At 47.0% G+C, this 26293-nt stretch overlaps 10 protein-coding genes across 10 annotated transcripts; 5 read left to right on the top strand and 5 right to left on the bottom strand.

Moving 5' to 3' along the window:
• Positions 1-53: 53 nt before the first annotated feature.
• Positions 54-463, top strand: F5891DRAFT_1195527 (uncharacterized protein; the record flags this gene model as incomplete). The annotated part of the gene is made up of 3 exons (XM_041368143.1): positions 54-62; positions 125-139; positions 197-463. The coding sequence occupies 3 exons, from the start codon at positions 54-56 to the stop codon at positions 461-463; spliced, it is 291 nt and encodes a 96-aa protein (XP_041219818.1).
• A 1794-nt stretch (positions 464-2257) lies between these two features.
• Positions 2258-3742, top strand: F5891DRAFT_1281717 (class II aldolase/adducin domain-containing protein; the record flags this gene model as incomplete). Its single annotated transcript, XM_041370498.1, has 7 exons — positions 2258-2688; positions 2739-2784; positions 2846-2885; positions 2945-3193; positions 3254-3340; positions 3392-3406; positions 3464-3742. Exons 1-7 carry the CDS (start codon positions 2562-2564, stop codon positions 3740-3742), a joined length of 843 nt encoding a protein of 280 aa, XP_041219817.1. The 5' UTR covers positions 2258-2561.
• A 969-nt stretch (positions 3743-4711) lies between these two features.
• F5891DRAFT_1116248 (nucleotide pyrophosphatase) lies at positions 4712-7274 on the bottom strand. The gene is made up of 13 exons (XM_041363795.1): positions 6858-7274; positions 6789-6802; positions 6718-6735; positions 6634-6673; positions 6492-6578; positions 6299-6348; positions 6192-6249; positions 6050-6134; positions 5867-5928; positions 5638-5798; positions 5471-5559; positions 5214-5380; positions 4712-5134 (listed from the first exon to the last, which is right to left on the bottom strand). Exons 1-13 carry the CDS (start codon positions 7221-7223, stop codon positions 4880-4882), a joined length of 1452 nt encoding a protein of 483 aa, XP_041219816.1. The 5' UTR covers positions 7224-7274; the 3' UTR covers positions 4712-4879.
• A 2147-nt stretch (positions 7275-9421) lies between these two features.
• On the bottom strand, positions 9422-10132 carry F5891DRAFT_1063332 (Sm-like ribonucleoprotein). Its single transcript, XM_041362997.1, has 3 exons — positions 10052-10132; positions 9873-9949; positions 9422-9818 (listed from the first exon to the last, which is right to left on the bottom strand). The coding sequence occupies exons 1-3, from the start codon at positions 10063-10065 to the stop codon at positions 9541-9543; spliced, it is 369 nt and encodes a 122-aa protein (XP_041219815.1). The 5' UTR covers positions 10066-10132; the 3' UTR covers positions 9422-9540.
• Positions 10133-10860: 728 nt separating this feature from the next.
• On the top strand, positions 10861-12749 carry F5891DRAFT_961894 (kinase-like domain-containing protein; the record flags this gene model as incomplete). Its single annotated transcript, XM_041375855.1, has 5 exons — positions 10861-11003; positions 11051-11423; positions 11479-11540; positions 11592-11692; positions 11746-12749. 5 exons carry the CDS (start codon positions 10861-10863, stop codon positions 12747-12749), a joined length of 1683 nt encoding a protein of 560 aa, XP_041219814.1.
• A 572-nt stretch (positions 12750-13321) lies between these two features.
• F5891DRAFT_732212 (UbiA prenyltransferase family-domain-containing protein) lies at positions 13322-14606 on the top strand. Its single transcript, XM_041373012.1, has 4 exons — positions 13322-13598; positions 13650-14034; positions 14082-14410; positions 14464-14606. The coding sequence occupies exons 1-4, from the start codon at positions 13503-13505 to the stop codon at positions 14536-14538; spliced, it is 885 nt and encodes a 294-aa protein (XP_041219813.1). The 5' UTR covers positions 13322-13502; the 3' UTR covers positions 14539-14606.
• Positions 14607-14984: 378 nt separating this feature from the next.
• Positions 14985-16659, bottom strand: F5891DRAFT_1256234 (isoprenoid synthase domain-containing protein; the record flags this gene model as incomplete). The annotated part of the gene is made up of 5 exons (XM_041370014.1): positions 14985-15427; positions 15482-15747; positions 15797-16093; positions 16146-16312; positions 16488-16659. The coding sequence occupies 5 exons, from the start codon at positions 16657-16659 to the stop codon at positions 15253-15255; spliced, it is 1077 nt and encodes a 358-aa protein (XP_041219812.1). The 3' UTR covers positions 14985-15252.
• Positions 16660-17978: 1319 nt separating this feature from the next.
• Positions 17979-19405, bottom strand: F5891DRAFT_961890 (uncharacterized protein; the record flags this gene model as incomplete). Its single annotated transcript, XM_041375853.1, has 4 exons — positions 17979-18276; positions 18342-18515; positions 18571-19080; positions 19140-19405. 4 exons carry the CDS (start codon positions 19403-19405, stop codon positions 17979-17981), a joined length of 1248 nt encoding a protein of 415 aa, XP_041219811.1.
• Positions 19406-20991: 1586 nt separating this feature from the next.
• F5891DRAFT_1256220 (cytochrome P450) lies at positions 20992-23276 on the top strand (the record flags this gene model as incomplete). Its single annotated transcript, XM_041370013.1, has 11 exons — positions 20992-21205; positions 21255-21384; positions 21441-21629; positions 21681-21832; positions 21885-22000; positions 22055-22184; positions 22239-22252; positions 22297-22486; positions 22537-22593; positions 22654-22872; positions 22932-23276. The coding sequence occupies 11 exons, from the start codon at positions 20992-20994 to the stop codon at positions 23063-23065; spliced, it is 1545 nt and encodes a 514-aa protein (XP_041219810.1). The 3' UTR covers positions 23066-23276.
• A 124-nt stretch (positions 23277-23400) lies between these two features.
• Positions 23401-25363, bottom strand: F5891DRAFT_732066 (uncharacterized protein). The gene is made up of 6 exons (XM_041373011.1): positions 25149-25363; positions 24989-25097; positions 24667-24932; positions 24095-24610; positions 23866-24039; positions 23401-23800 (listed from the first exon to the last, which is right to left on the bottom strand). The coding sequence occupies exons 2-6, from the start codon at positions 25088-25090 to the stop codon at positions 23503-23505; spliced, it is 1356 nt and encodes a 451-aa protein (XP_041219809.1). The 5' UTR covers positions 25091-25097; positions 25149-25363; the 3' UTR covers positions 23401-23502.
• Between the last annotated feature and the right edge of the window lie 930 nt (positions 25364-26293).

Here is a 26293-nt window from a genome sequence, read left to right as displayed (position 1 = left end):
TAGCCAATTTCGTGGCATCGTCGATGACCGCGAGGAAGGTCTGGCTATAGCCAATGCTCTGGGTTCGAAGAAGGTTTGCAAATGCGTTGATTTACATATGTCGATGCTCACAAGATTCTACTAGGCTGTCATCCTCCAGGTATCTCTAAGAGCTCAATCAAACGTTCTCACCTGCTTATCATGCTCCATCGTGTAGAACCACGGGATCCTCGTTGCCACCAAGTCGATTGAATCTACCGTTTTCTTCTTCATCTCTTTGGAAAAGTGCTGCAAGGTCCAAATGGTAGTGGACCAGGCCGCCACGGCTCGTGGACTTAAACCGCGTCTTATTGACCCAGCAAGTGCGGTCCAGACATGGGAACGCCTTGGGTCTGAGATGGGGGGCTGGTTTAATGGGATTCCCGAGTTTCAGCTCTTGGAGCACGAAGAAGGAAAGAGATTCGAGTATGTTCCTGCACCCTAGGAGACTGTTTAGATCATCTGTCTACTAATACGGAGTCTTGAGCGTCCAGCAATATCTTTGTTGATTTTTGATTCTCTAAAACACGGCATAAGTATTCACAGTGAGCGAAATTTGACGCTCCAGCCTACCTTGCTTAGAAGTTAGAACAGGCGCAAGGAAAGATAGTACTTGTAGCCCTTACCTCTACTCGGCTAAGTGCATTTTGCCCGCGAGTGCTGTCCAAGAATCCAGTTAGGTTGAAGGTATACACGTAGTTATGCAGTCGAACACTTTATCTGATCTCGTAGCGGTGAGAATGAAGGAATTTAGTTGTCTAACACTGTCCAATATTGAGGACTCGTGCCAGATACTCAACGAACGTGAGCCCAGGAGCCGAGTCTTGTCAGTTGGCAATACCTAGGCGTCTCGTGCAACTGCATGATGCCTTGATTTGTACGTATGATTCAAGTTGACCGGGTGCGATGAGGACGCTCATCTGCCCACGCTTAGCACTCTGCGTTACCTCACGAATGCACCGTATGATATAATTATCTGCAGCGCGGACTTTGGGACCGTAGTTCAAGGCGACTCTCCTCCGACACCAACGAATGCTAGTGCGGGTGCGAGGTCTACGAGCGGGAATATGTTCTTTCAGGCAACTCATACACCTTCACCGTCGCTGGCACCTTCTGTGTCTGGAACTTCAACGCCAAGCACCGTGATACAGCCCCTCCGTCCAGATAACGTCGGGACTGTCAACCCTCTAGTACTAGGAACAGCGCGGCCGGCCACATCGATATCGAGAAGCTCAAGTTCCGCGTGGTGTTGATGTAGAGGAAAGAAGCATCTGGCTTACAACATCGACTAATATCTGAGTCTCACCGGTTTACTGATGACTTGATGTTTGTGTTTTTACCTTACATTTTTTGTTTCGTTTTGAGTGGCCCGTGTTTTCGTGTATTCCCCGACTTCCCACGAAGTAGGATCCAAATCCCCAAATACCTCGATGCGTGGGAACGCTTTCGAAAAGACTGTATGGTTGATTGGTGCCGGTGATTAGACTCGTAACCAGTCTGACCTGGTCACGAGCCTAGCCGGTGAATCGTGATTCAAATCGATGAATCACCAATCAACTGTACAGTTTTTTTCGACAATAAGGATAGGCTTCACTTGAAGGACTTGTGATCCAGCACCTTACATAATCATAACCCTAACCATAAACGTTGAAGTTGAGCGACTACAGGAATATTAGTGGACAAAAATATTGGCTTAACGCACTATACACTGTTACATTAAGCCATTCTGAGTCCTTGACTTCGAGAATCATAGGGGGGGTAGAGCACGATGTCATGGTAAGTATATTGAGCGCGCGAAGCACAGGACATAATAATAGCGCTGGACAATTGTGGACCATCCGAGTCGAAGCTGATTAATGGGGGTGGAAGTCTGAAGCTTGGAAAGAAAAAAATTAGATAGTCAGGAAATGTACCTCCGCAAGGTTTCTATGGCAGTGCCACTGAACAGTTCACATGCAAAAGCCTTCCTCGGGCCGTGACTATGCTGGGCCCGGCTTGGTCCGGCCTCGAGCCGGGCCGTGCACATCATCAAATTCACAAGTGACACCCAACTTCAAGTGAAGCCTATCCTTATTGTCGAAAAAAACTGTACAGTTGATTGGTGATTAATCGATTTGAATCACGATTCACGCTAGGCATCGTGACCAGGTCAGACTGGTTACGAGTCTAATCACGCGGCACCCAATCACTATACAGTCTTTTCGAAAGCGTTCCCACGCATCGAGGTATTTGGGGATTCGGCTTACCGGCTCTCTGATGATAATGTCTGATACATGTGTCATACAGAAGAGACGAGTGATTAACTTTCTTCTATCTGGTCCGCCGACAGCCCGAGGAGATCACGTTGCATGTCTTAAGTGCGATAAGCTAGCTTGTGATCACAGCTGGGCCGTGATTACGAGCATAGTGCTTACTAGTACCTGCTATGTCCTACGCAAGTCGGATATTTTGTGAGAACGACGAAGAGGAAGCCTGTAAGCGCTCGTTGGCAGGGTCAGTATAAGTACTAGAACCCCTCCGTTTCAAATCGTACATCTACTACTATGGCCGCACCATTGAGCAAGTTTGATCTTTGGAAAAAAACCGTACCGGTTCCTCGCACGTTTTCTGACCCACTCGAACATCGGGCGTTCCTAAAATTCCGCTTGGCTCAAGCATATCGCATCTTTGGTGAGCTCTATTTGTAACAAGAAGCGCTCGTCGTATTCATGCCAAAGCAGGAAAGTACGGTTTTGATGAAGGGGTCGCTGGACATATACTGTCCAGGTAAGAGTAACGCTCATATGATGCTGCGCGTGACCGTCATTTCTAATCACTTCGTCAAAAGGACCCGATCAGAAAAGACTGTTACTGGTTCAAACCCCTGGGTGATTGATATCTTGTCAAGATAGTGAAATCATGTTACTCACCAGTTGCGGGGCCACAGGGTGTTCATTTCAAGTTCATGCAGCCTGAGGACCTCATTCTCGTGGACCAAGCAGGGAATATACAGGAAAATGAATCTGGACCTTCCCGGTGGCTCAACGGGGTGGCGTTCCTGATCCATTCAGCGATTCATCAAGCTCGCCCGGATGTTGTCTGCATTGCGCATTCGCATACTACGTATGCTAAGGCATTCGGCACTCTTGGGATACCTCTTGATCCCCTTACTCAGGACAGCTGTGCGTTTTATAAGGTAATCTCGTATTCATCCGTTTTTGAAGAGATATCCCCATTCAACGAAAATGACCTATAGGATCATGCTTTGTATGACGAATTCAATGGCATTGTCGATGATATCGAGGAAGGTGTGGCCATAGCGAATGCTCTTGGTTCGAAAAAGGTTTGCAAATGCGTTGATTTACATGTGTCAATGCTCATAAGATTCTACTAGGCTGTCATCCTCCAGGTATCTCTAGGAGCTCAGTCAAACGTTCTCACCTGCTTATCATGCTCCCTCGTGTAGAACCACGGGATCCTTGTTTCCACCGAGTCGATTGAATCTACCGTTTATTTTTTCATCTCTTTGGAAAAGTGCTGCCAGGCTCAAATGACAGCGGACCAGGCCGCCGCTGCTCGTGGAATAAAAACACGTCTTATTGACCCAGCAAGTGCGGCCCAGACATACGAATACCTTGGATCTGAGTTGTGGGGCAACTTTGCCGGAATGCCCGAGTTCGATCTTTTGGAGCAGGAAGAAGGAAAGAGATTCGAGTATGTACCTGCACCCAAGGAAACCGCGTAGCTCAGTGACTCAAGGTCACGGTTGTTGATCGCAATTCGTGGGAAAACCGGTGAGGTTCATTCATCTGAACATGACTTTAAGCGGTTCTCTAGTAGTCCTATATCATAGCAGCGCTGGGAAGCGCCAGTCCCCGAGTTCAACTTCGGAGTTCAAGATATGACGATGGATTGGTAGCAAACAGTTTATCGATATACAACAAACAATCGAGTATGTACAGCAATCAGACACTTCGCAAATCAGATGCAGCACTACAAATTTCATAATAGCATTCGAGTCAGGATAATCATCATCAGCTTCCAGCTCCATGTCAAAGACGTCATGGCTCTCGGTCGACATCTTCGAGTTCTTAGCAGGTGACTGACCTCCGAGCTCATCAGTAGCCTTCATTTTGCCTTTTGGATCATGGAAAGCTTTCTCCGTGCATACGCCGCAGCATAAGTTGATATATGCGCGACCCATTCAAGTTAGCGTCGCGACTGTCGGACAGTGCATCTTTCGGTGGCCTGATTTCCACCTGGTAAGAATTGTCAGAGAAACCTGGAGGAAATAAATCGAACAAACATGCAGTTTTAAGATGACTTCAACCTCTACGACATCACCATCTTGCAATTTCGTCCTGTACTCTGTCCCCCAATTGCGCAAGAGTAACGATTGTCAGGGTCATACAAATCGCGGCGCAACAGCAAATCAGATGACTTGGATGCAGAAGTAATCGAAGATCCGGAGTTTCCTCGAGTTGATGATATCCTCGCTGAATATATTTACTGCTGTTTTGTACTGTACCGAGAACATTGAATATGTTGTAGCAGATGATACTTATGTAGAAGGGAATATAATATGAGTCTTTCGACTATGCGGTTCATTCTTGCCAGTGCTTCATTAACGAATATCTAGACAGGACTTCTGGTACTCCCCAAGTTCAACATGTAGTCACGCAGTCGAAGACTTTGTCTGATCTCGTAGCAGTGAGAATGACAAAATTTAGTTTTCTAACATTGTCCGACATTGAGGACGCGGGTCAGATACTTATGGCGCGTAGCAAGATGATGCATATGTATGTAGCACGTCCAGGAAGGTGATGGGTAATGATAGCTCTCGAAGCGTCGAACGCAGTTCGACTTCAAATATGTACGAAGTTCAAACATCTGGCAAGACAAACTTATCCCAGAATCCAGCAGTTCCGTTGGTTGTAGCTATATCCGTAGCGTCGAGGCTCAGCAGTCGCATCACGAGGTTGTAAATCTCGACATTCTGGAACCCTGGCATCACGTACTCCTCTGTGGCATCGCCCTCTCCTCGCGCGACTACAGAAGCCCTGGCGCCCCGCGAGAAAGGCCCGTGTGCGACAAAGATGGCACGCATCGACGGGTCCTCGTTGTCGTAGCCGTGGTTCTAGAAAGGCGTAATGCGTTAGCTCGATGACCTGCAGTGCAGAAACCAAGCGACACAAGATACGGTAAAGTAAACTCACTCCAGTCGGCACTCCGTCTTTGCCACCCAAGCGGTCAGTCAGCGCGTAGCCTATGCGCGGTACAATCCACACAGGGGCGATGCGGTAATTATGGGAGAAATGGTATCGTTCGGGCACAGGCTCCACTGTGCATGCAGACATTTTACCGTAGTTGAATGTGTTGAGGTCTATCAAGGAGGTGCCGGGGTCGGTAGAGAAGCTCTCGGTCGTAAACACATCGAACTGATCCGGGTGGGTAAGTGTGTACTCGCACAGACGCTCAAGGGCCTCAGTCGCGTTCGTGCCAGGAGCGAAGCGTAAGCCCATAGATGGCCAACCTGAATAGTGAAGGGTAAGCAATCCGTCACTCAGTCTAAAACATTCCGGCAAGTAGCAAACTATACACTGAAATCACTTACCATCCATCTTGATAACACCTTTCCACAGCTCACCAACAATCTCGTCAACATATATCCAAGTTGGGTGGCTCATGTCCGTCATCCCATGGTCACTGACGAAGATGATATCAACGATATGCGTGAGATTGCGCTCGCCTAGTGCTTGGGTTAGGTTCCGAGCGAAAAGATCGACAGCTGCAAGACTCATCTGTAGTAAGTAGCAAGTTCGAAAAAAAAGATAAGCACATCAACCAATGGAATTGATACAACGCTTACGTTAACGGCCTTGGACATCGGCCCTGTTGTATGGCCAGCATGGTCTAGCGACGGTTCGTACCCTATGAAACAACATCAGTGTACACAAAGGAAAATTGTGAAATTGAAGAGAACGAAAAGACAAGCAGAAGATTATAGACATTTCGTCTAGAAACACAGGAAGAATCAGATGCAAGAACACACCAAGAATAAGCTGCGGCCGCTCTTCCAGCGGGAGGTCAATCCACTCTAGGAGGTTGGAAAGTTTCTTCTCGAGAGCGTAGTTATCCTGCGCTCCAGTTTCAATCACACTACATTCCTTGCGAGTTTAAGACCACACTCTTACTTCCCAAGGTAGAAAATATGTGGAGTTCACACCCGAGGATGTAGACCAAGGACCAGGCCTGGTCGAGTGAATAAAGAGCAAATCACGATACAGAGGAAAAAACCGACCACATGAGGTTTGCGGTGATGATACCTGCACGTTCTGCGGTTTCCCACATCTAAGTTGTACGAAGGGTAACAAATGCAGAGGATGGAGAGATCGATGTATGTGTCGGTCAGATGACCAGACGAACGTGTAAAGTTACAAGAGGTGAAGAGAAGCGCATTAGGCATGCATACAACAAAAACGGTGAGCACTGACAGGTTCGCCGAGCCACCAGCTCGGGTTCTGCGCGGATTCAACACGATCGAAATGGAACGTGTCTCGGAAAACGGGGTCCCAAAAGTTCTACATGGCCGATGTGAGAATGCCAGACAGTTGAAGAAAGTGATGAAAAACAAACGTTCGCAATGATGCCGTGCGACTCGGTGTAGAGGCCAGTCCTAGATCATGAGCTCATGTCGAGCAATGTACGAGTGATATTTACATCAGTGACCAGTGATTTCTGGAACAAATTTCATTCGGATGTATCAATTATTTTGATAAATTATGACTTACGGGAATGTCAGAGTCTGCAAAGAGGGAAATGTTTAGGACTAGAGCAAATGACTGAAAGGGAATACGCACGGGGAAAACAGGTTGCATGTACTTTGCCCTCACACCTTCCCGGCTGATATCTAACAAATGCGGCGTGAGCCCACGATCCAAATAATCCGCACGAAAACCATCGATCGAAATCATAAGCACTGTCTTCTTGAACTCGTGTGTTCCATTCGAGTACAATGAATCCCTTCCAGTACTCGTATCGTGTCGAGTACGGGGCCAGAATTCAAGTATGGTAGTAGTGATAATAAGCGAGAGGAGGACACTGAATTCAACAAAACGCTTGCGTTTGTGTGAGTGGGCAGGGCGAGTAGGTTGCTCCTTGACATCAGGTTGGATAGCATCTATGTCGTCAACATTCAAGAGTAAAACGTGTCGCTTGTCAGGCATGATTGATGTATGAAAATTGTGTGCGCTTGTCTAAGACGACGACGAAGATCTAGAGAAAGTCGAGAGGCGCCGAGGCCGAAATTGAATGTATGTGGCTGTGCTCATTTATTCTGCAGCCACGTTCGTTGAGTCGCTCAAACAGTGTTGCCACCAGAGTTGTGGTGGAATGTAGCTCAGGGAAGACCTCTGGTAGCACTTCCTTAGACTGGTGACCAGCCCCTCTATTTATGAGGGGCCTGGTAACCAGTCTACCCGGGATCCTGGGCTGGTGTCAGCGACACCCTAGGATGGATCTGAAGGCTCCGGCAAAGTTCCAGGAGGAAGAAACCAAATGGATATTACTGCGGTGGTAGAACAGATAAGAACGAAAGCAAGGATCAAAACCGCAAACAAGTACATAGTCATCATACATTCGAGATCCGCTAGTCCCGGAGAGAAGCAGTCCGTTGTTTTCATCACAGCTGGACAGACAGGACAGTCCTCCTTTCAAGTTATCACGGCCCAACTCATAATTCTGCCCCTCCATGTTCTTTCTGTGGGCACTATTTCACGTCATGTGTGGCCTTCGAAACGGTTGCTAACCGCCCCTTTGCACGTCTCACTGGCCGCCGCGCGGTCGAGGGTCACTCAGACAGGTTGCATACATTCACGCGGATACATCCCTTGATCCTGTTTCAGTCGTGGAGATCCCCTGACATGGACTACATATATTAGATATATGCATAGGTTTTGACGCACGCCGTGTCACGGTCCACGCCTTTGCGATCGCAAACTTCAACAGACCACCCGACGAGGTCTGCACGCTCATGAAACTAGCAGAAGAGAGGCTCGTAAAGATTGCACAGGATGGGTGAGGTCTTACTTGAAATACATTGCGTTTAAAGCGCTCACTCGCCTGATGTTATTGCCTGCAATTACTCTTCAGTGCTCTCTTAGGTCAGTATGTTAGCCATCGTGAGCTGCTGCCTATGCGTGTTCAAGTCGCAATTGATGAAGCGAAGGGAAATGACGCGTCAGAATAACAAGTATGTCCTGTCTACCCTCGCCTTCCATCCTGAACACACTCCAACGGAGCAACTTTATAAAATGTCTGCGCACCACATGCCTCGTGGCATGGGACGACATGTACAATCCGTCGTGCAGTAGGCCCTTGATAGAGAGAACTTTGGTTCTTCGTGAGCACAGATCTTTCCTTGACCGTTGTTTGAATGTGTGACTTCTCCGTCATGTTTCATGCCAACCAATACACGCAGATTGATCACAGAACAGATTATCGAGGAAAACGTCATTACTTCGCTTTGGGGCAGTCCGCCGCTCGAGACTTTCATTCGCACGAGTGGCGTGAAGCGATTGAGCAGTTTTCTGCAGTGGCAGGTGTGTCTCTGTTCCTTCCCTGTCTTCCATCTCCCATTTCAAAGCAGATATTCTTTTGTTGGCGAATATGGCAGTCATATACTCACCCGAAGCATTGTCCTCACCAAACTCATTTGTATCTCTCACAGTACTGCGAAAACATGTAGTCCACGTGGTAAATACCTATTGGCCCGACTTCAGCCTCTGGGATTTTGTGCCAATTTTACTAGATTATCAGGGGATGGTGTGGGCACGATAGAGTAGCTGAAGGTTTAGGTGCGAAACTCTTGGTCAAATTCCTTGTTATTTTCTGCCTTCGCGAGCTCCTTTGTTGGCCTTTTACTCAGCTTCAATCTGGAGATATACGGAGTCTTATAATGTGGCAAGCTCGTTGCAGACGTGGCGTGGTTTGATTTGAGTTTGCGCTGGTACGTATACAACCCAGCATATAACTAGTCTAACATATGTAAGGACGGAATGCTGAATGCTGCGGATGAAATTCGTCTGACTCCCATGTGCTAGTACCCCTCCAAGTCTCTAGCAGGCTCCATAGACTCTTGAGTAAGGACTAACGCATGTTGAATTCCTGGAAAAGGTATGAAACGGTATGTTATGGTATGATGCTCTTCCCCGAGCGAGATGTCATTCGAAGCGAAAGCCTTTGTCACCACTACAACACTGATGGCTTGGGTGAATGACTCCGACTCTGAACGCCAACAAGGTCCCTTGGGAAAACACATTGTTTGACGATGCCGTTGATGCTCCCAAAGTTCACCTTATATTGTGAGACGATATTATCGACACTCACCTCAATACACGGCTGTCTTACTAAACGTAGCGCCCACTTTTCAGAAGGACCAGATGTCGGAGCATTTAGATTTACATAGAGGGATTTACATCCGCTGGGTGGTGCACCCTATGCGAACTCTTCATCTCCCGATGATAATGCTATTTGACCATATCATCAGAAACCTCTTCCTCTTCCTCGTTCTCTTCCCCTACCACGCCCACGGTCCATCCCTCGAGCTCGTCCCCTTCCCCTTTCGCGCCCCTCGTCCTTCTTCCTACCTTTCGGCCTCGGCGCATCATCCACTAAGAGGGTATCTAAAGGAAGTGCATCAGGGAGCACAAAATACCGGACGTTGTTGCCACGAATAGATAGGGAGTCTAGTGATGTCGGGTCCCGATTACGGACTGTCATTTTGACAGTTTTGAGGTGGGTATTCATCTGCATGTCGACACCTGCAAATGATTTGAGGGTTGTAAAGCTTGAGTAAACAAGCCGATTAGACGAACCGGTGATTGTCCCATGGACTAGTGACCCATTCTTGAGCTCGATAGTCACCGTCTCATTGTTGAGTTTCATCAAGAATCTGATGAAAACAACCTGGGGTCAGCGCCCGAACCTTGCAATGCTCGAAGAGAGAAAACTTTTGGGGTTAGTCTAATATCATAGAAACAAGCGCAATATTCACCTTGCAAGCTTCATGGTGAATATTTATGGTTGCCAGTTGTCAGTAATATGGACGTTGTTGGTGTTGTGTGGACGAGTTAACGTTTATCACGCAAAAAGCCGAGCTCAATGTTATTGATTGTCTAGCAACACACTCAACACACTTTTAGACTTAGATAACGACTAGTCTGTAGCTTCCTGTAATCATCATCATCACTCTGTAGCTATAGGAGCCAGAAACGTCATCTTTTTCATCCTTGACCTAATGCATGTCTCTACCCTGGACAAAACGGAAAACATTGTTGGGTTCATTACTCAATAGCTCGGATGATGACGAAGAAGGCCTTGCCTTGGATCGCATTTTGCATGGTCAGCGGATCATAGGAAGGACTGGTGAGAGCCAGGTGCATTCTGGCGGTCTTTTGCTCATAACCTCCGCTGAAATAGCGAGAACTGCAGAGATAGAATCTCTCCGTTTCTCAGATGGAGATCTTGTCGCCCTGGGCACACTGGACCAAGGCCAATTCGGGACGGTGAGTGCGTAAAGAATATATGTTACGTATACACTGATTTGTCTGTTCAGATTGACGTGGTGACGTGCCATCTAAATGGTCGCGTGTATGTTCGCAAATCTATTGAGAAACATTTTGCCCAGCGGACTCGTGAAGTAGCACTTTTTTTGTTATCAGCGACTTTTCATGCTGAGAAATTCTGCAGCAATGTTCTCCACAGTTGGAAAAGGAAATTCTTCTACGTGCAAAACGTGAGCGCTCTGCGTGGGCTCCGCACTTATTTTGTGCATTCCAAACCTCCACTCATCTCAATATTGTCATGGATTATGCCGAAGGAGGTACATTATGGGACGTGCTTGAGTCGAGCCCTGAAGGTAGAGTTCCTGAGGCAGACTTACTTTGGTGGGCTCCTCAGGCAGTCTGCGCCATCAACTGGTGTCATTCCCAAGGTTTTGTACATCGGTGAGGACCACCCTCTAGCGTTGCGTACTCATATAAACGCAATGCAGTGATATCAAACCACAGAACTTCGTTCTCACAGCAAGCAATCACATGCTTCTAATAGATTTCGGGTCTGCTGCGCCACTTTCACCTCCAGAGCCTGACGGGAGTCAGTCAGTCCCGAAACAATATACCCTTGTTCCTTGTGGTACTTGTGATTACATTTCTCCTGAAGTTCTGCAAGCACATGAAGATGCCCTCCTTGCGCTGGAGTTGTCGGACGACAATGTTTCTCCTTCATTCTCCGAAGAAGTTGGTTCGTATGGCTCAGAAGTCGATTGGTGGAGCCTCGGTGCAATGTTGTATGAATTGGCTTATGGAGTGGCCCCTTTCTTCGCTAAAGACATCCGAACTACTTATCTGAGGATTTTGGACTATCAGGTACTGCAGTATTACTAAGCTCGCTAGTACCTACGTTGACCCTTCATTTGGACAGACAAGCTTGCGCTTCAATGCGGCGATTCCCGTTTCTAAACAACTACAGGAGTTACTTCACAGGTCTGTTGTGACACTATTCATGCTACTATTATTCAAACCACGTGGATACAGATTTCTCACTGATCGGCACCATCGTCTCGGGAGATGTAGCGTGCTGGAAATAACAGAGCACCAGTTTTTCGGAAACACCGACTGGTCTTGTGTAGATTCGCGTGAGTCTTGGGTATCAATATAGTTCTTCTTATATCCATTCTTTCTTGCGTAGGCCTTGCACCGTCTGACATCCACGTGCCGCAATTCACATATTCTGCATCAGCAGTACCTGAACCCCCTGAACCCACGGATGAAGGCAATTCACAGCCGTTTGCGTTTTCTGCTTTATTTCATTCTTCCCCAAACACTTCGCTTGGAATATCGATTTTGCATGACACGTCTCATCACATATCTCCACGAGCCGAGTCGGCCTTCATCGGATTTTCGTGGGGTCCTACTGAGGACGTATACCTTCTACCAACCAATTCATCTCTAAAATACGAGACAGGCAGATTGGCTACTCCTCAGCCTTTACAGGCCACTTCCGGGAACCATAGCCCTCGTCCATTGCTCAAAGCTTCCAGCACTGCCACGCATTTCTCCGCTTTTGCAACACCTATTCGTCCCCATAGTTTATCAGCATTCCACACCCTTCCCCGCACAGGCACTATTCGGCGTACAGCTCAGCGGCGCGCTGTTTCAGATCGTGAAGCCATGAAGCAACTTGTGGAATGCATCGGAATGAGTGCCAGGAAGAAAGTCCTCGCTAGTGGCCGCAAGCCGCGCTTGATACAGTCCTCTAGCCGAAATTTTTCAAACACCGTTCGGAAAGAGCTGCGCTTTTGTCTCCGGCCCATTGTTACTGACAAAACTTATGACTCTGATGATTTCCCAGCCGTGGTGGCTGCTTCGGCATCTGAGGGAGCAGAGGAAACCGAGTCGGATGGACCACCAAGTCCCAGCCCAAGTCCACGCCCTGGTTCTGCAATGTCTGTACTCAGCCGAAGAAGCGTGACGCCCACAATATCTGGATCCTATTCTACTCGTTTCTTAAACCTCCCCTCTACTACATTTACGGAAAGCAGTAATCTGCAAAACGACGATAACATCTTTGAATCGCTGGAACATAGGCACACCGCTATGATGTCTGATTTGACAGCGATTGAAGAGCGCTTGAGCCGCATCTCCATGTTATTATCGGTGGAGGCACCTAAGTCCTCCGGTCATATCGGTTAAAAAGGGGTATGTTTGCAAAGCGTTTACCTTATACGAGCTGACTGTTTAATAACTACTTTTATTCCGTCGCTAGGACACCCCATCGGAGCGATCCGTATCACCGGCTCGCAAAGTGAGTTGGTGCGTGCTGCCGTGTATGAAATCCACGGTCGAGTTGACGACCGTCGACAGCTGGCATAATTTCAAATTCGAGCAACTGTGCGACCGTATACTACAATACTACTTTGTGTATGTTGTACCAGGACCACATCCACATGTTCTGATGTGATCCGGCTGGCGGCATCCCATGTGCCATAAATTCTGTGGCAATCAGCGTGGAACCTGCTTCTCGCACATCATCTAACGCGCTACCTGTTCGCAATACCCTTGGGCAATCGTTGACGTATTTCATCGAGGTGGTCCTGAACCACTACGAGGCTACGAGACTCGGAGAACATCTGTACTGGTATGCGTAGTCCTATTTCCTCTTTACCGCTCGGACCGCCGATCCGCACCACTTCGTATCTCGACTCTCTATCCTGTAGGAACAATTCTCCGAGCTGGAAATTATTTCGTGGGTCCCCAAGAACACCCACCCTGTCCAACAAGATCGTTCTTCCCGTCCTATTCAGGATGCCCAACCGAGTTCTTCCTCGACCCCTTCCGTGCTTTCGCACGGTGTCTCTGATGAGACTCAAACATCTAATTTCGGCTCTGCTTCTTCTGGTCAACATTTATTAAGGATACGGGATATGTGCTACAATCTCCACACTCATGAGCGCCCTTGATTTTGGACGACCCATCTCAAAATCCCTATTTACACTCTATCTCTTCACGCACAATGATATTCTGACGACGATCATTCCAACGGTAAACAATAGCGTTTCCCAGTAACTTTCTGTTCTGAGATGATAGACGCAGACACTTTTCGCACTGGTGTCAGCCCCCCTCTACAGCCCTTACCGATGTGTTCATGTGGTCTGGTGGATTTGGCTTCATCTCCTTCATTTCAATGTTGCCAATCAAGTGATTGATCCAGCAGAAGATGGCAGGAACAAAGCTAGTCGACCAATACCAGCGGGATACATTAGTTTACGAGATGCGGTCTATCTACGCTGGTCCTTGGTCCCCATATGCTTGGTATCATCAGCATTCTACAGCATCCAAGTGCTAAGCGCAAGCCTAGCGATAACTCTGCTCACTCTTTGGTACAATGAATTCAAAGCCCATAGTCATTGGTTTTCAAAAAACTTAATGACCGGCTTAGGATATGCTTGCTTCCAGGCTGGGGCCACCCTCATTGCAGGTATGTAGCTGATATCAAATAAGAAAATACCTAACTATCGCAACCAGGCCGAGATATGTCGCGGCTAGAGCCGAATGCTCTCTTAGCTGTGCTGCTTAGCATCGCTATGTTCGCCACCACGCTCCAAGCACAGGATTTCAAAGACCAAGAAGGAGATCGCTCCATAGGTAGACGAACGCTGCCGATCGCACATCCTTCTCCAGCTCGTGTGTCCATGTTTATAGGACTTCCGATGTGGTCGATTTGTCTTACTCAGGTCTGGAGGATGGACGCATACTGTAGCGTCGCATTCGTATTATATTCGGGTCTTATCGGATTACGATTCATGGTATGTAAGACAACTCAGGCGGACCGTCTGTCGTGTCAACTATATAGTGTGAGTCATACTCTCATCTGTGTAACTTCGGCTTGACCAAGTACTTTCCGAAGCTTTGGTTTTCTGTTGCACATCTACTTCCTGGTTACTGGCGTTACTTCCATGAAGCACGCATACATATATCATAGTGTTCCCTGAACTGGATGCTTGATCCAAGACCTTTCCACTCTGGACTTATGGTCGTCGCAATTTGTTACATCAATCAAACACACAGATTATTTTTGTTGTACACATATACTGCTCCCTGATACATTTATGTATTATCTATTGGCTTGGATGGCATTCTGTATCTTCTTTGTAGCTAAATCGCTGACCAGAAATACGTAGGCCGATATCTCTAGTACTACCATACACTGTCCACATCAGACGAGCCGTCATCACTGTGCGTTGGTGGTAACCCGAGATTGGCAAGATCGCCCCTGTGTAAGCACGCTGGCTTATCTGAGTTCTATATACACCGTCGCTGATGCTGAAAGCTAAGCTTTCAGTATTTCACCTTTTGGTGTAACGGTTATGCGCGGGCGGCGGTCTGACCACGTTACACCTGCTTCTGCGTCCGTATTAAGTCCACGACTAGTAGAAAAGAGATATTGTATTCATGATATCGCTTATTGTAAACTACTGTGTATCTGACGAACTTGAACAATCAGTCGACGAAACGTGAGGTACGTGCATGGAAAACGAGCTGCGAACTCTGCGAGAGGGGCGCCACACCTGAAGATAAATGTCATATTCGCTACAACATTATCTGCGGTCTATGCCCGTTCTTCTGAACAGATGTGGATTATATCACACTTATCACCTAGGGCGACGGTGGGCCCGGCGCTTGTGGAACACACTAGTTACGAGTTGGGTTGGTCTGGAGCTTCTATATGCTTACGGCCTGCTGTGGCATCCATCATGGATAAATCAGCCACATTAACCTTTGCTCCCGCGGATGAGGCTTTGCAGTTGACCCTGGGCAGTAATGGGACAAGGCCAGTTCGTTGTATCTCTAGGCCCCTTGTACCCAAGTATCTGCAGTTTCAATCAGAGTGAGTAATCGTTTATCCAATTGGAAATCCATGAGACCTTTGAGTTTCGTAACTCCAAGAATGGTTTGCTCGAGCCCATGTTGCCATCCCATCAAGATACTCCTTGACTAGAACATCGGTGGAAGGTCCCCACGAAGGTACCTTGGCGAGACCATCGGTAAACCTTTTCTCGACTTCGGTGTGATAGCGTGCTGCCCAGACCATGGCACCGCTTCTGTCGAGGCCAAGTTCCACCATAACAGTAGTGATCAAGTTATGGTTTTCATCCCCTGTCGCTTGCTCTCTGTTGTACGAGATCATGTCCTGTGAATGCTGTTAGCGATTGCAGATCACGTATTCGATACGAATTTACATTGTCAATCATCATCAACTCTGCAATGCATTCGACCAGTTCGACAATGGCGGGATGATAAAACACTTCATCGGGAAGATCCATTGCCATTTCATATATTGCGATGGCAGGTTTTGCAGCACATGTATCCCGCCGGAGCTTGATGTAATCAACGATACTACGGCAATGAGCCTTGTCGCGATCGAGAGCCTCGACAATTACTGCACGAAGGTATGCGGTGTAGCTGTCAAGGAAGTGACGTTGAAAAGGTAGGCTTGCGGTCTCAATCGCACGAGCCCAAAATCTGCGTAAAAATTTCTTAGACTTCAGAACACATAATTAGACAATTTGAAGATACTTGCTGTCGTACGATTTCACCGAGGATGCACTCGCCTTTTGGTCGCGTCTTATGAGGATTGTGTAGGGCATCAATGACGATGCCCACCATTGCTTCGGCAACTGCTGCATTTTCAACGTCGGTGTACTCGTCCACGATGAGGAAAACATTGATGAGCTCGCAGGCGACTCGAAGGTGTTCTATATGGCCAGAATAGAATCAGAGGTGTGCGATTCACGAGAATCCAAGCTAGGGTCAGGGACGAACCTCTTGATGCATTGGGATAACCCAGTCCTGCTAAACGGGCTACAAAAGCAGCAATTGTCCGCTGTTAACCATTAAGGAGTTATGAGCAAGTAAAAACAGAGGCCGAACCAGAATCACACTTGTCGTACGCTTCCTGTGACTCGGCACTCAGAGCCTTGAATTCACGGAACGAAGCATCGACTTCAGCTTTCACAACTTCATAATGAGGATTCATCGCGCGGGGCCAGGGCCAGTTTGTCATGGTGTTTGGAAGACATATCACCCTTGGACGAGGATCCATGATACCCTAGAGTCTGAAGATACTTTTGATGACGAGTGGAAACAGAAGAAGGGTTGATGCTGAAGTGACTCGAGTCTATGACTTCTGAATCTGAAGCCCTTATAATTCCTAGTTTAAATGACCGGTCAAAAATGATCAAAAAGTGGTCTGATGTGAGTTAATTGTGCTCGCCCGACTAAGCGCTAGCGCTCATTCTTCGTCTCACCGTAGAGAACAGATGGATGGACGCGGAAGATGCCGAACAGTGAGCACTACTTGTAACACATCAACTTGGTTCATCGATGTTTGATGCCTTCCTTCCACTTCTCTACCTGGCCTAGAAATCCGCGTTGAAATGCTTAATGGAAGCAATCAGAAGCGAATTCTCTGCAAGAAAGAGGGACTTCTGCTCTGGCGATTTCGGTTGCATCGCAGAATACCACCAAACTGAGAGCGTCTAGCGCATTGCTTCGTTCCGAGCCGACATCAGATTTCCATGATCACAAGGGCTGTTTGGTCAAGTTGTAGCGCGCTGTATTGTCTGTGCAGTGGATATGTTGAGTTGTCTAGATGATGAAGAGCTTGAATTTGTTGGGATACGCTGGTCAGACCACCGTGACGTGGACTCTGCACACCGGGCAGGAATAGACATCCTTCCGTAAATACTTCATCTGTTGAATCATTCAGCTGCTCACTTTCATTGTGATTTCAGGATACCACTGCCTGAAGGCCTTGCTTCACCATCGCCCTAGTCAACGAGTCCCTGACAGAATTCATCGACGATTACACCATACGTGGTGCAAGTATCCTTGTGCATTGTCATGGGAGTTTGGGTAGGACAGGCCTCGTAGAACGCTCTTAGGCATTACAGTCGGCATGTGCGGGTGGATTAACGTGGATCTATGATCGAAGGCCCCGATAGCTTAGAGAGTCACGTCAGGAGGGATACTTCACAACTCGTTGAACGCGCAATCGCTGTTGTGCGGAGACGGTGAAGCGTCAAGGCCGTTGGGACGCTGGGACAGGTGCGGTTTTTGACCAACTATGTTGTCTTTTACAAGAAGGGGTGGGGCAGGAGTCGGACGTGATTTATGGTTGGTATATTCATCAGTGTCTTTAGGTCAACGGCGTGTAACTTACGATTTCTGGTCATAAGATGTAGACTCGAATTTGGATCTTTAGCCTTGCTCTAACCACAGCCTTCCAACTGCGGGCATGTTTAATTATATGCATTCATTTCGTGGACAACGTCGAGTTCACGTTTTCCTCACGGATGCAAAACTGATCAAGACAAAACGCGATAACACCTGCACAAATTGAACACATAATCTGATAGAATATCAAATGGAAACCTCCATCCCGCCCCATTCCAACGCCCTGAACAAAGTCACATCACCAGCTCTTGCAGGATCAACTCCAATTACATCCACCCACCAAGCAACGTCTTTCTCTGCTTGAATTCGTGCATTGGTCCAATTTGTCAAGTCCTCCTTACGAATACCTTTGAACAACATGAATACCCGAGTCACGACGTCGGGTTGCGGAGAAATGCGTAAGGAAGCGGCACGTTCGAATGCCGCTTGAGGGACAAATCGGAGGGCAACGTATTCGTGCTTGAGGATGGATGGTAGCCAGTAGCTACCACGGCAGTTTTAGTGTTGTGTTTACGATTTGACAGCCTGAGGTAGCGCATATATACGCACGTTATGAATGATGTTCTAGCTTCGGTGTGAAGTCCCAAAACCTTGAGTGAGTTATCGAGGTAAACGGCCACTTTGTCCACTGGAGTGACAATTGAATCCGTGTTGTCAAGACTGCTGGATGCTGGATTGAATGTATCCACTGGTTGCGGCTTGGATGCTGCTTGTGAATTTGTCCTGCGAAGAGTAAGACAAGTCAGGAGAGTGATTTCTGTATGATCAGGGGACTTACTCCGCCTCCCAGAACAAGTACGAGACATTCAAACCAGAATCGCGTTCAGTCAGACTGCCATCTTGATGGGTGCGGACATTCCATTCTAAGCGCCGTCCATTGTCTTCTGTGGTAACAACGGGGTAGATGACAGATAGTTTCCACTCAGGAATGAGGGAGAGCTTAACAGAAACGTCGATGTCGGAGGGCGAGTATAGATAAATGACTGGCTTTTTGATACGCGTGAAATCATCAACTCGAATATTGATGGAGTCGCCATCCTCGATGTTGTACGATCCGATAGTTTGGTTCGCATGCATCCTTACCTGGCCAAAAATTGCCCTGACAAGACCTGAATATCCGAATATCTGACTAGCCTGAGCAAGAAACTTGTCCACCTGCATCTCCCTCGAGATTTTAGTAGTCCTAATCTCGCCAGATCGAGAAACAAGTTTGATTGTGATTTGGTCGTCGCACTCTGGCGCCTGGCCTGACGGGTTTGGGTCAACGTACCAAGCTTCGTCATCGTTCCTGTTGTGTGGTCTCAAATTTAGTACCGGAAAAACACACGTAGAATATTTGGTGCATACGAGCAGCTGTCCTGTTCGTTAACTTTACTTGGCACCAATTGATTGTCAAGCGGCAGTGGGACGGGCAAAGTCATTTCCACACGCCGAGTCACCTCAACGGAGTGAAGCAAGTGAAGAATATCGTCCCATACTTCAGCCGTGATTTCCGCATAAAGGCCATCGCAAACAGCGAGTCGATTGGTCTGCAACATGACCTCATTTCTCGGAATGCTTGGGAAATGTCTGCAGGCGGCGTCAAGCATGGACTCATGATATCTATGAGCCATTACAGATTTAACTAGTTGTTCCACTCACATTATACGAAATTTGCCATTTAACCAGGATCCGGTTTGGACCGTGTTTCAGGACAAGACGCGAATATGGTTTGTCTTTTGTCTGAGTCTCGTTAGTAGAAGAAGACATTCAAAGGTACAAATTCTTGGGCTTTCAAATAGAGGGTGATCACTGACGACGCCGTCTATAATCAGGCTTGGTATGCTGGTACTGGATCCCTTAATATTTAATAGTAGCAAGCGGTCTTTATCGCCACGTCATGCTACGTTCTGCTATGTTGCTGGCAGCTGCGCGGTTATCGCTGCTGGTCTTTGGTTGGTCTTGTGTGGCGCATACAAGTAGGGGCGCATCAGAGAACCTGTGAGAAGAAGATATCGTCATATATCGTTATATATCGTAATATATAGGAAAGGTTTTCGTCACATTGTAATATAAAGTGATATAAAGCAATATATGACCATGTAAAAGCACCATAATCAGCATAATCCCCAGCAAGAACTCACCGGTTTACTGATGGCCAAAGTGCATGAGTACTACTAGGGGTCGACGTGGACCTACTATTATTTATTGTTTGTAGCGACCAAATTTGTAATTGCTAATCATGAAACTACGAGTTCCTTCGAGCCTCAATCTACCATTTCCTCTCAATGAACTTTACATGTTCTCTGTCTGATCAGTAACTTCCGATAAGTACTCAAAAGCCCATAATTTAGTCCATGATCCTCGCATATTCCAAACGCTGTTTGCGAGTGCGCCAGACTTCGAAGAAAGTAGAACATCCGACATGTAGACGATGGTGAGTGCCGAGTGTTGATACAAGACAAACATTGAGTTGACTGATCGTTGGTTGTTATTTTGGTTCATGCAGCACCGAGTCCACGCCCAGTGATACCCTGTATTGCGAGACTTCGCAGAATGTCTGCATTTTCACAACAGTCATGACTGGGTCTAAATCATACACGACCTTGCCCTGAATATCATGTAGCAGCGGCTTCTGGCTCTCCCACGTATGCACCAACATAACTTTGTGACCGTTGCTTAATAGGCATGGATCATGAATAAATACAAAAGCTCTTCATACTCTACTTTCTATGAAGGTGTTGATTTGTGCCTCTCGATTGCACAAATGCCCAGTGGAGGCATTGAGTACATGAAGGAGCGTTTTCAGTTGAACGTCAATGACTCGTCGAATGTGCCTCACGCATGACCTCAAATATTACGTAATGTAAGTTGATGGTTTGGTTCGAAGTATCAGGGTAACTGTTTTATTTTAGGAACTGCCTTTTGCACTATGTATTGATTTCCTTGCCATTGGACATCAGAAATACTGTGGTCCATTTCACTGAAGCATCACCCGCCTGTCTTTGAATATCTATCCACCAACCAAAGTACGTTGAAACGTGGTTTTCGTTTTCTGTATTCTTTCTTCGGCGTGTCGAATTTGTTGGGCCACAACCGGATCTAACGGCGTGGTTTGAACCGATGCGATTTAGAAACACCAATCACAACTCGCGATAAGAATCTCCCCTTGCATTTATAAAAAGATCGTTAATTTTGCCCAAGGATAGCTGCTCTAATCATGACCGGGACCCCTTCAGTTGATAGCCTTGCCGTTCTTGCCGTCCTATCCGTTTCTTTTGTTGTCATTACTATCCTCAGGCGGTTCGTTGGGAACAGACAACATAAACCTCCTCTTCCTCCTGGTCCAGTGCCGCTTCCATTGTTGGGGAATGTCTTATCTATCAACACAAAGCGACCTTGGTTAACCTATACTGAATGGCATGCTATCTATGGTACGTGAGCAGAAAGTTAGCGCTGATATGATGCTCATTGTACTATCAGGAGACTTGTTTTTCGTGCGAATTCTAGACCAGAAAGTGGTTGTCATCAATTCTCAGCGTGTTGCACGCGCCTTGCTGCACAACCGTTCCCGAATCTACTCCGATCGACCCTATTTAGCCACAGTTGAACCGTGTGTTTCCTTGTTTGTTTGTTTTTTCGTTGAATCGGTCTGAAATCTCTAAACAGATTTGGCTGGATGTTTAACTTTTTATTCGCAGGTTATAATGATGCATGGCGTCTTAGCCGACGACTCTTCCACCAAACCTTCCATGCCGAATCTGCACTCAAGTTCCGCCCAATGCAGATCAGGCGGGCTCGTGAGATGATCGTCAACCTAATTTCCGATCCTCAACATTATGATTCCCACTTTGCAACGTCAGTTAATGTATTTTCTCGAATATCGAGCGATTATCAACCTCTTCATAGATTTTCGTCTTCTGTTGTGATATCAGCTGTATATGGCTACGAGTCCAGTGCTCAAGATGATCCTTTGGTTGGACTCTTCGCACATTCAATGCAACTTGGCATTCCCTGGTTGACTCCAGAGAGGGCAATCGTGATCAAAACTTTCCCCTTCTGTGAGCGCAGCACCTCTGACGAGAAATCATTGATATTTTATGCGTTTTGCAGTACTGAAGTTGCCTGACTGGTGCCCAGGATCCTCGATCAAACGTGATGCTCAGATTTCGACCAATAGCATCAATGAAATGGTGGATGTGCCGTTTCAATATGTGCAGCGTCGTATGGTGACGTCTATTTTTTTCTCGCTGGTAGTCCGACCTAATTCGATGCCCACCAAGGCTGACAACTTACTCCTGGACACATCTTCAATGGTGGCCGAAAATTTGCAAAGGGTAGAGAAGCAAGACAAGGCGTTCAAATCAATGTTTGAGACCGCCTTGAAAAACACAGCTGCCACTGCTGTTGGAGGTGAGCAACTTTTTTCGAGATAGCACCAACGCTCACGATATACACATTATGTAGGTGGATATGAGACTGTAAGACGTCAAATATATATTGCTGCTACTTGACCTTTCCACAGACTACCGGGATGTTGATGGTCTTTGTTCTTGCCATGGTGCTATATCCAGATGTCCAGAAACGCGCACAAGCGGAGATCGACTTGGTCATTGGAAGAGATCGGTTGCCTGCGTTTGAGGACAAGAAATCACTACCCTATGTCGATGCAGTTGTGCGGGAGACTTACCGGTGGATGCCGATTGCACCACTTGGTGATGCTCGTCATTAAATGTTCTTGCATTTGTTGAAGACTACCTGATAGGAATCCCACATGCTACCTCGAGTGAAGATACATATGATGGTCACTACATCCCAAAAGGTCTGTTATTTATTTTTTCCTGATGAACAGATGATTAATGGGCTAAATATTGTACATCAGGAGCGATCGTCATGTGCAACTTATGGTTAGATACATCCTGCTCACTCAGCCTTCAACGAAATATCACAAAACCTAATCTTAGGGCCATTTCACATGATGAAAAGCGGTATCCCGATGCATGTCATTTTATTCCAGAGAGATTCATCGACATTAACGGCGCGCTGACGGACGATGACCCTGTGCAATATATTTTTGGCCTAGGCCGGCGTATATGCCCAGGTGGGTCGATCCATCCCCACGACATCAGCAAGTGATGAACCAGGGCGTTCTTTAATCAGGCAGATACATTGCTGACGCCTCTGTGTGGTCTGCCATTGTGACAATGTTGTCCACGGTGGATATTTCTTCCGCCAAAGATGACCAGGGCAAAGCAATCGATTTCACCCCCGAGTTCGCGACGGGTATCACTTAGTACTTCATTTCCTATTATTCTATCCTCTCGTTACTGATATGATTGTTTAGTCACCCTAAGACTTTCCCTTGTAGTATTTCAGCTCGTCCTCATGTTCAATTGGTGGAACTTCTGGATATGTTGCAAACCACCACATAGTACATAGATATCTGCAGAGTTTGAAAAGAAGAAACCATTGTGTATTTTAACTCGCGATGCTGAAATCAATGGCTGTCACGTTCGAGCTGCAAGTCATTTATGCCTCGTTAGCCTGATTGCATCTCAAAAAGAAGGCCACTGCGTTACTTGAAGAATCGTACGAACGGTTAGCAAGTCTTTGAAACATAAGAGTCAAGTTCTCGGTTGATAATTCATATTTATAGAGTCACGGAAAGAAGTGAACGTTTCCGAGTGCATAAGTTCACCTACACAAATCGAGTACATAACCAGATAGAATATCAAATGAGAACCTCCATCCCGCCCCATTCCAACGCCCTGAACAAAGTCACATCACCAGCTCTTGCAGGATCAACTCCAACCACATTCACCCACCAAGCAACGTCTTTCTCTGCTTTATTTTGTGCGCTAGTCCAATTTGCCAAGTCCTCCTTACGGATACCTTTGAACAACATGAATACCCGAGTCACGACGTCGGGCTGCGGAGAAATGCGTAAAGAGGCGGCGCGTTCGAATGCCGCTTGAGGAACAAATCGGAGGGCAACGTATTCGTGCTTGAGGATGGATGGTAGCCAGTAGCTACCGCGACAGTTTCAGTGTTGTGTTTACGATTTGATAGCCTGAGGTAGCGCATATATACGCACGTTATGAATGATGTTCTAGCTTCGGGGTGAAGTCCCAAAACCTTGAGTGAGTTGTCGAGGTAAACGGTCACTTTGTCCACTGGAATGACAATTGAATCCGTATCATCGAGACTGCTGGATGCTGGATTGAATGTATCCACTGGTTGCGGTTTGGATGCTGCTTGCGAATTTGTCCTGCGAAGAGTAAGACAAGTCAGGAGAGTGATTTCTGTATGATCAGGGGACTTACTCCGCCTCCCAGAACAAGTACGAGACATTCAGACCAGAATCGCGTTCAGTCAGACTGCCATCTTGATGGGTGTGGACATTCCATTCTAAGCGCCGTCCATGGTCTTCTGTGGTAACAATGGGATAGATGACAGATAGCTTCCACTCAGGAATGAGGGAGAGCTTAACAGAAACGTCGATGTCGGAGGGCGAGTATAGATAAATGACTGGCTTTCTGATACGCGTGAAATCATTAACTCGAATATTGATGGAGTCGCCATCCTCGATGTTGTACGATCCGATAGTCCGGTTCGCATGCATCCTTACCCCACCGAAAATTGCATCGATAAGAGCGAGGTGACATCCCAATATCTCACTAGCATCAGCAACAAGCTTGTCCACCTGCATTTCCCTCGAGACTGTAATAGTCTTAATCTCGCCAGATCGAAAAACAAGTTTGATTGTGACTTGGCCGTCAGACTCTGGCCCCTGCCCTGACAGGATTGGGACGATATCCCAAACTTCGTCGTCGTTCCTGCTATGTGGTCTCAACTTCAGTACTGAAAACACTTGTAGAATATTTGGGGTGCGTACGAGCTATCCTGTTCGTTAACCTGACCTGGTGCCGACTGATTGTCAGGCAATGAAATGGCCCGATTATCAAGCGGCAGTGGGACGGGCAATGTCATTTTTACACGCTGAGTCACCTCAACGACGTGAAGCAAGTCGACGATATCGCTCCATACTTCAGCCGTGATTTCCACGTAGTGGCCATCGCAAACATCGAGTTGATTGGTCTGAAATGTGAGTATATCTCTCGAAATGCTTGGGAAAGTTTTGCAGGCGGAGTTAAACATGAGCTTGCAAGTTATGGTATCTGTGAGCCATTAGAGACCTTAATACTTGTTTCACTCACATTGTACGACTTTTGTCGTTTAACAAGGACCCGTTTTGGACCACATTTCAGAACAAGACATCGCAAAATTGATGTCTCTTTGGACTGAGTAGAACCAGACATTCAGAGCCTAGAGGTACGAATAAGTTTCGAGGCTTTCACGTAGAGGGTGACCACTGACGACAATTATGGCATGCTGGCACATTTGATCCCCTTTTAACAACAGGCGACTCGGTGGTAGTGATGCATCGGGCCTGACTCGGAAAGCCTGGACGTGTTTGGAGAGAAAAAAACAATGGCTATTGCACGCACCACGTCATGCTATGTTGCTGCACTGTTGGTCTTCTGTGGCGCTGATCTCTCTCTTTAGCAATGCACATACGTGTCTGAGTACTAGTGGAGATAATCTGGTTGCATTCCGTGCCGAAGTGCGACCCATGGGATTGTCTCCAAACGGCAATACTATAGTTCCAAGTAGAGGCGATGGCAAGAAAGCGAGGTTGTGGGATATTGAGACGAGGGTCATTGTCAGTTGGACAGGACATATGGAGCACTGATGGTAGGATCCTAGGGTGAGACAGCAAGAGTCTGGGATGTCGACAGCGGCAAAACTGTCCTTACAATTGAAACAGGGAAAAGATGTTTGTACGGTGATGTTCTCGCCTGACTCTTCAAAACTTGCGACGGGCGGAGACACTGGTAGTACGCAGCAGAAATTTGGGATGCGAAAACGGTAAGGCTTCTCGACACACTTGAGTCTTGAACACAGCTGGGTTTTTGGCTTGGCCTGGACTGGTCAAACAGGGAGAAGTGGACTTTACTGCCATCGTAATTTACTGCGGCAGTGTCTCAAATTTCCACTTCTTCGGTTCACTTCGCGGCAACACTAGAGCCTAGAGATCGGACTTCTAAATAAGTCGAACTAATAGAGTTTGGTATTGTCCTTCAGGCTTACTAATCTCGCACTGAAAATACATACGGAACCCGCCACACGTTAACTTCATATGTCCCGGCTCTCAGAATAGGGCACCGGTAACTAGTACACAGATATCTGTATAGTTTGAAAAGAAGAAACAATTGTGTATTTTAACTCGGGGATGCTGAAATCAATGGCCGTCACGTTCGAGCTGCAAGTCATTTATGCCTCGTTAGCCTGATTGCATCTCAAAACGAAGGCTACTGCGTTACCTGAAGAATCGTACGAACGGTCAGCAAGTCTTTGGAACATAAGAGGTCGAGTTCCCGGCTGATAATTCATACTTCATAGACTCACAGAAAGGAGTGAACGTTTCCGAGTGCATAAGTTCACCTGCACATTTGTCGGAT

The sequence above is a fragment of the Suillus fuscotomentosus genome, assembly GCF_016647785.1.
Source record: "Suillus fuscotomentosus strain FC203 chromosome Unknown F5891scaffold_83, whole genome shotgun sequence".
Taxonomy (NCBI): Eukaryota; Fungi; Basidiomycota; class Agaricomycetes; order Boletales; family Suillaceae; genus Suillus; species Suillus fuscotomentosus.
Note: the sequence above shows the minus strand (reverse complement) of the source record. Positions and strands in the feature narration are given on the sequence as shown.

Excerpts from the sequence above, each read along its gene's own strand:
- F5891DRAFT_1116248 (XM_041363795.1), bottom strand. The coding sequence starts at position 7,223 with ATGCCTGACAAGCGACACGTTTTACTCTTGAATGTTGACGACATAGAT. Across the intron at positions 6,250-6,298 it reads ATCACCGCAAACCTCATGTG|GCCTGGTCCTTGGTCTACAT; the intron begins GTCGGTTTTTTC and ends TCACTCGACCAG. Across the intron at positions 5,560-5,637 it reads GACGAGATTGTTGGTGAGCT|TGACGGATTGCTTACCCTTC; the intron begins GTGGAAAGGTGT and ends TTTTAGACTGAG.
- F5891DRAFT_732066 (XM_041373011.1), bottom strand. The coding sequence starts at position 25,090 with ATGTCTGGTTCTACTCAGTCCAAAGAGACATCAATTTTGCGATGTCTT. Across the intron at positions 24,611-24,666 it reads GTTAACGAACAGGATAGCTC|CAGGAACGACGACGAAGTTT; the intron begins GTACGCACCCCA and ends GAGACCACATAG. Across the intron at positions 23,801-23,865 it reads GCTAGAACATCATTCATAAC|CTACTGGCTACCATCCATCC; the intron begins GTGCGTATATAT and ends CTGTCGCGGTAG.
- F5891DRAFT_1063332 (XM_041362997.1), bottom strand. Across the intron at positions 9,819-9,872 it reads AGTCCATGGGACAATCACCG|GTGTCGACATGCAGATGAAT; the intron begins GTTCGTCTAATC and ends AATCATTTGCAG.
- F5891DRAFT_732212 (XM_041373012.1), top strand. The coding sequence starts at position 13,503 with ATGAGCGCCCTTGATTTTGGACGACCCATCTCAAAATCCCTATTTACA. Across the intron at positions 13,599-13,649 it reads TGACGACGATCATTCCAACG|ACACTTTTCGCACTGGTGTC; the intron begins GTAAACAATAGC and ends TGATAGACGCAG. Across the intron at positions 14,411-14,463 it reads TGTCGTGTCAACTATATAGT|CTTTGGTTTTCTGTTGCACA; the intron begins GTGAGTCATACT and ends TACTTTCCGAAG.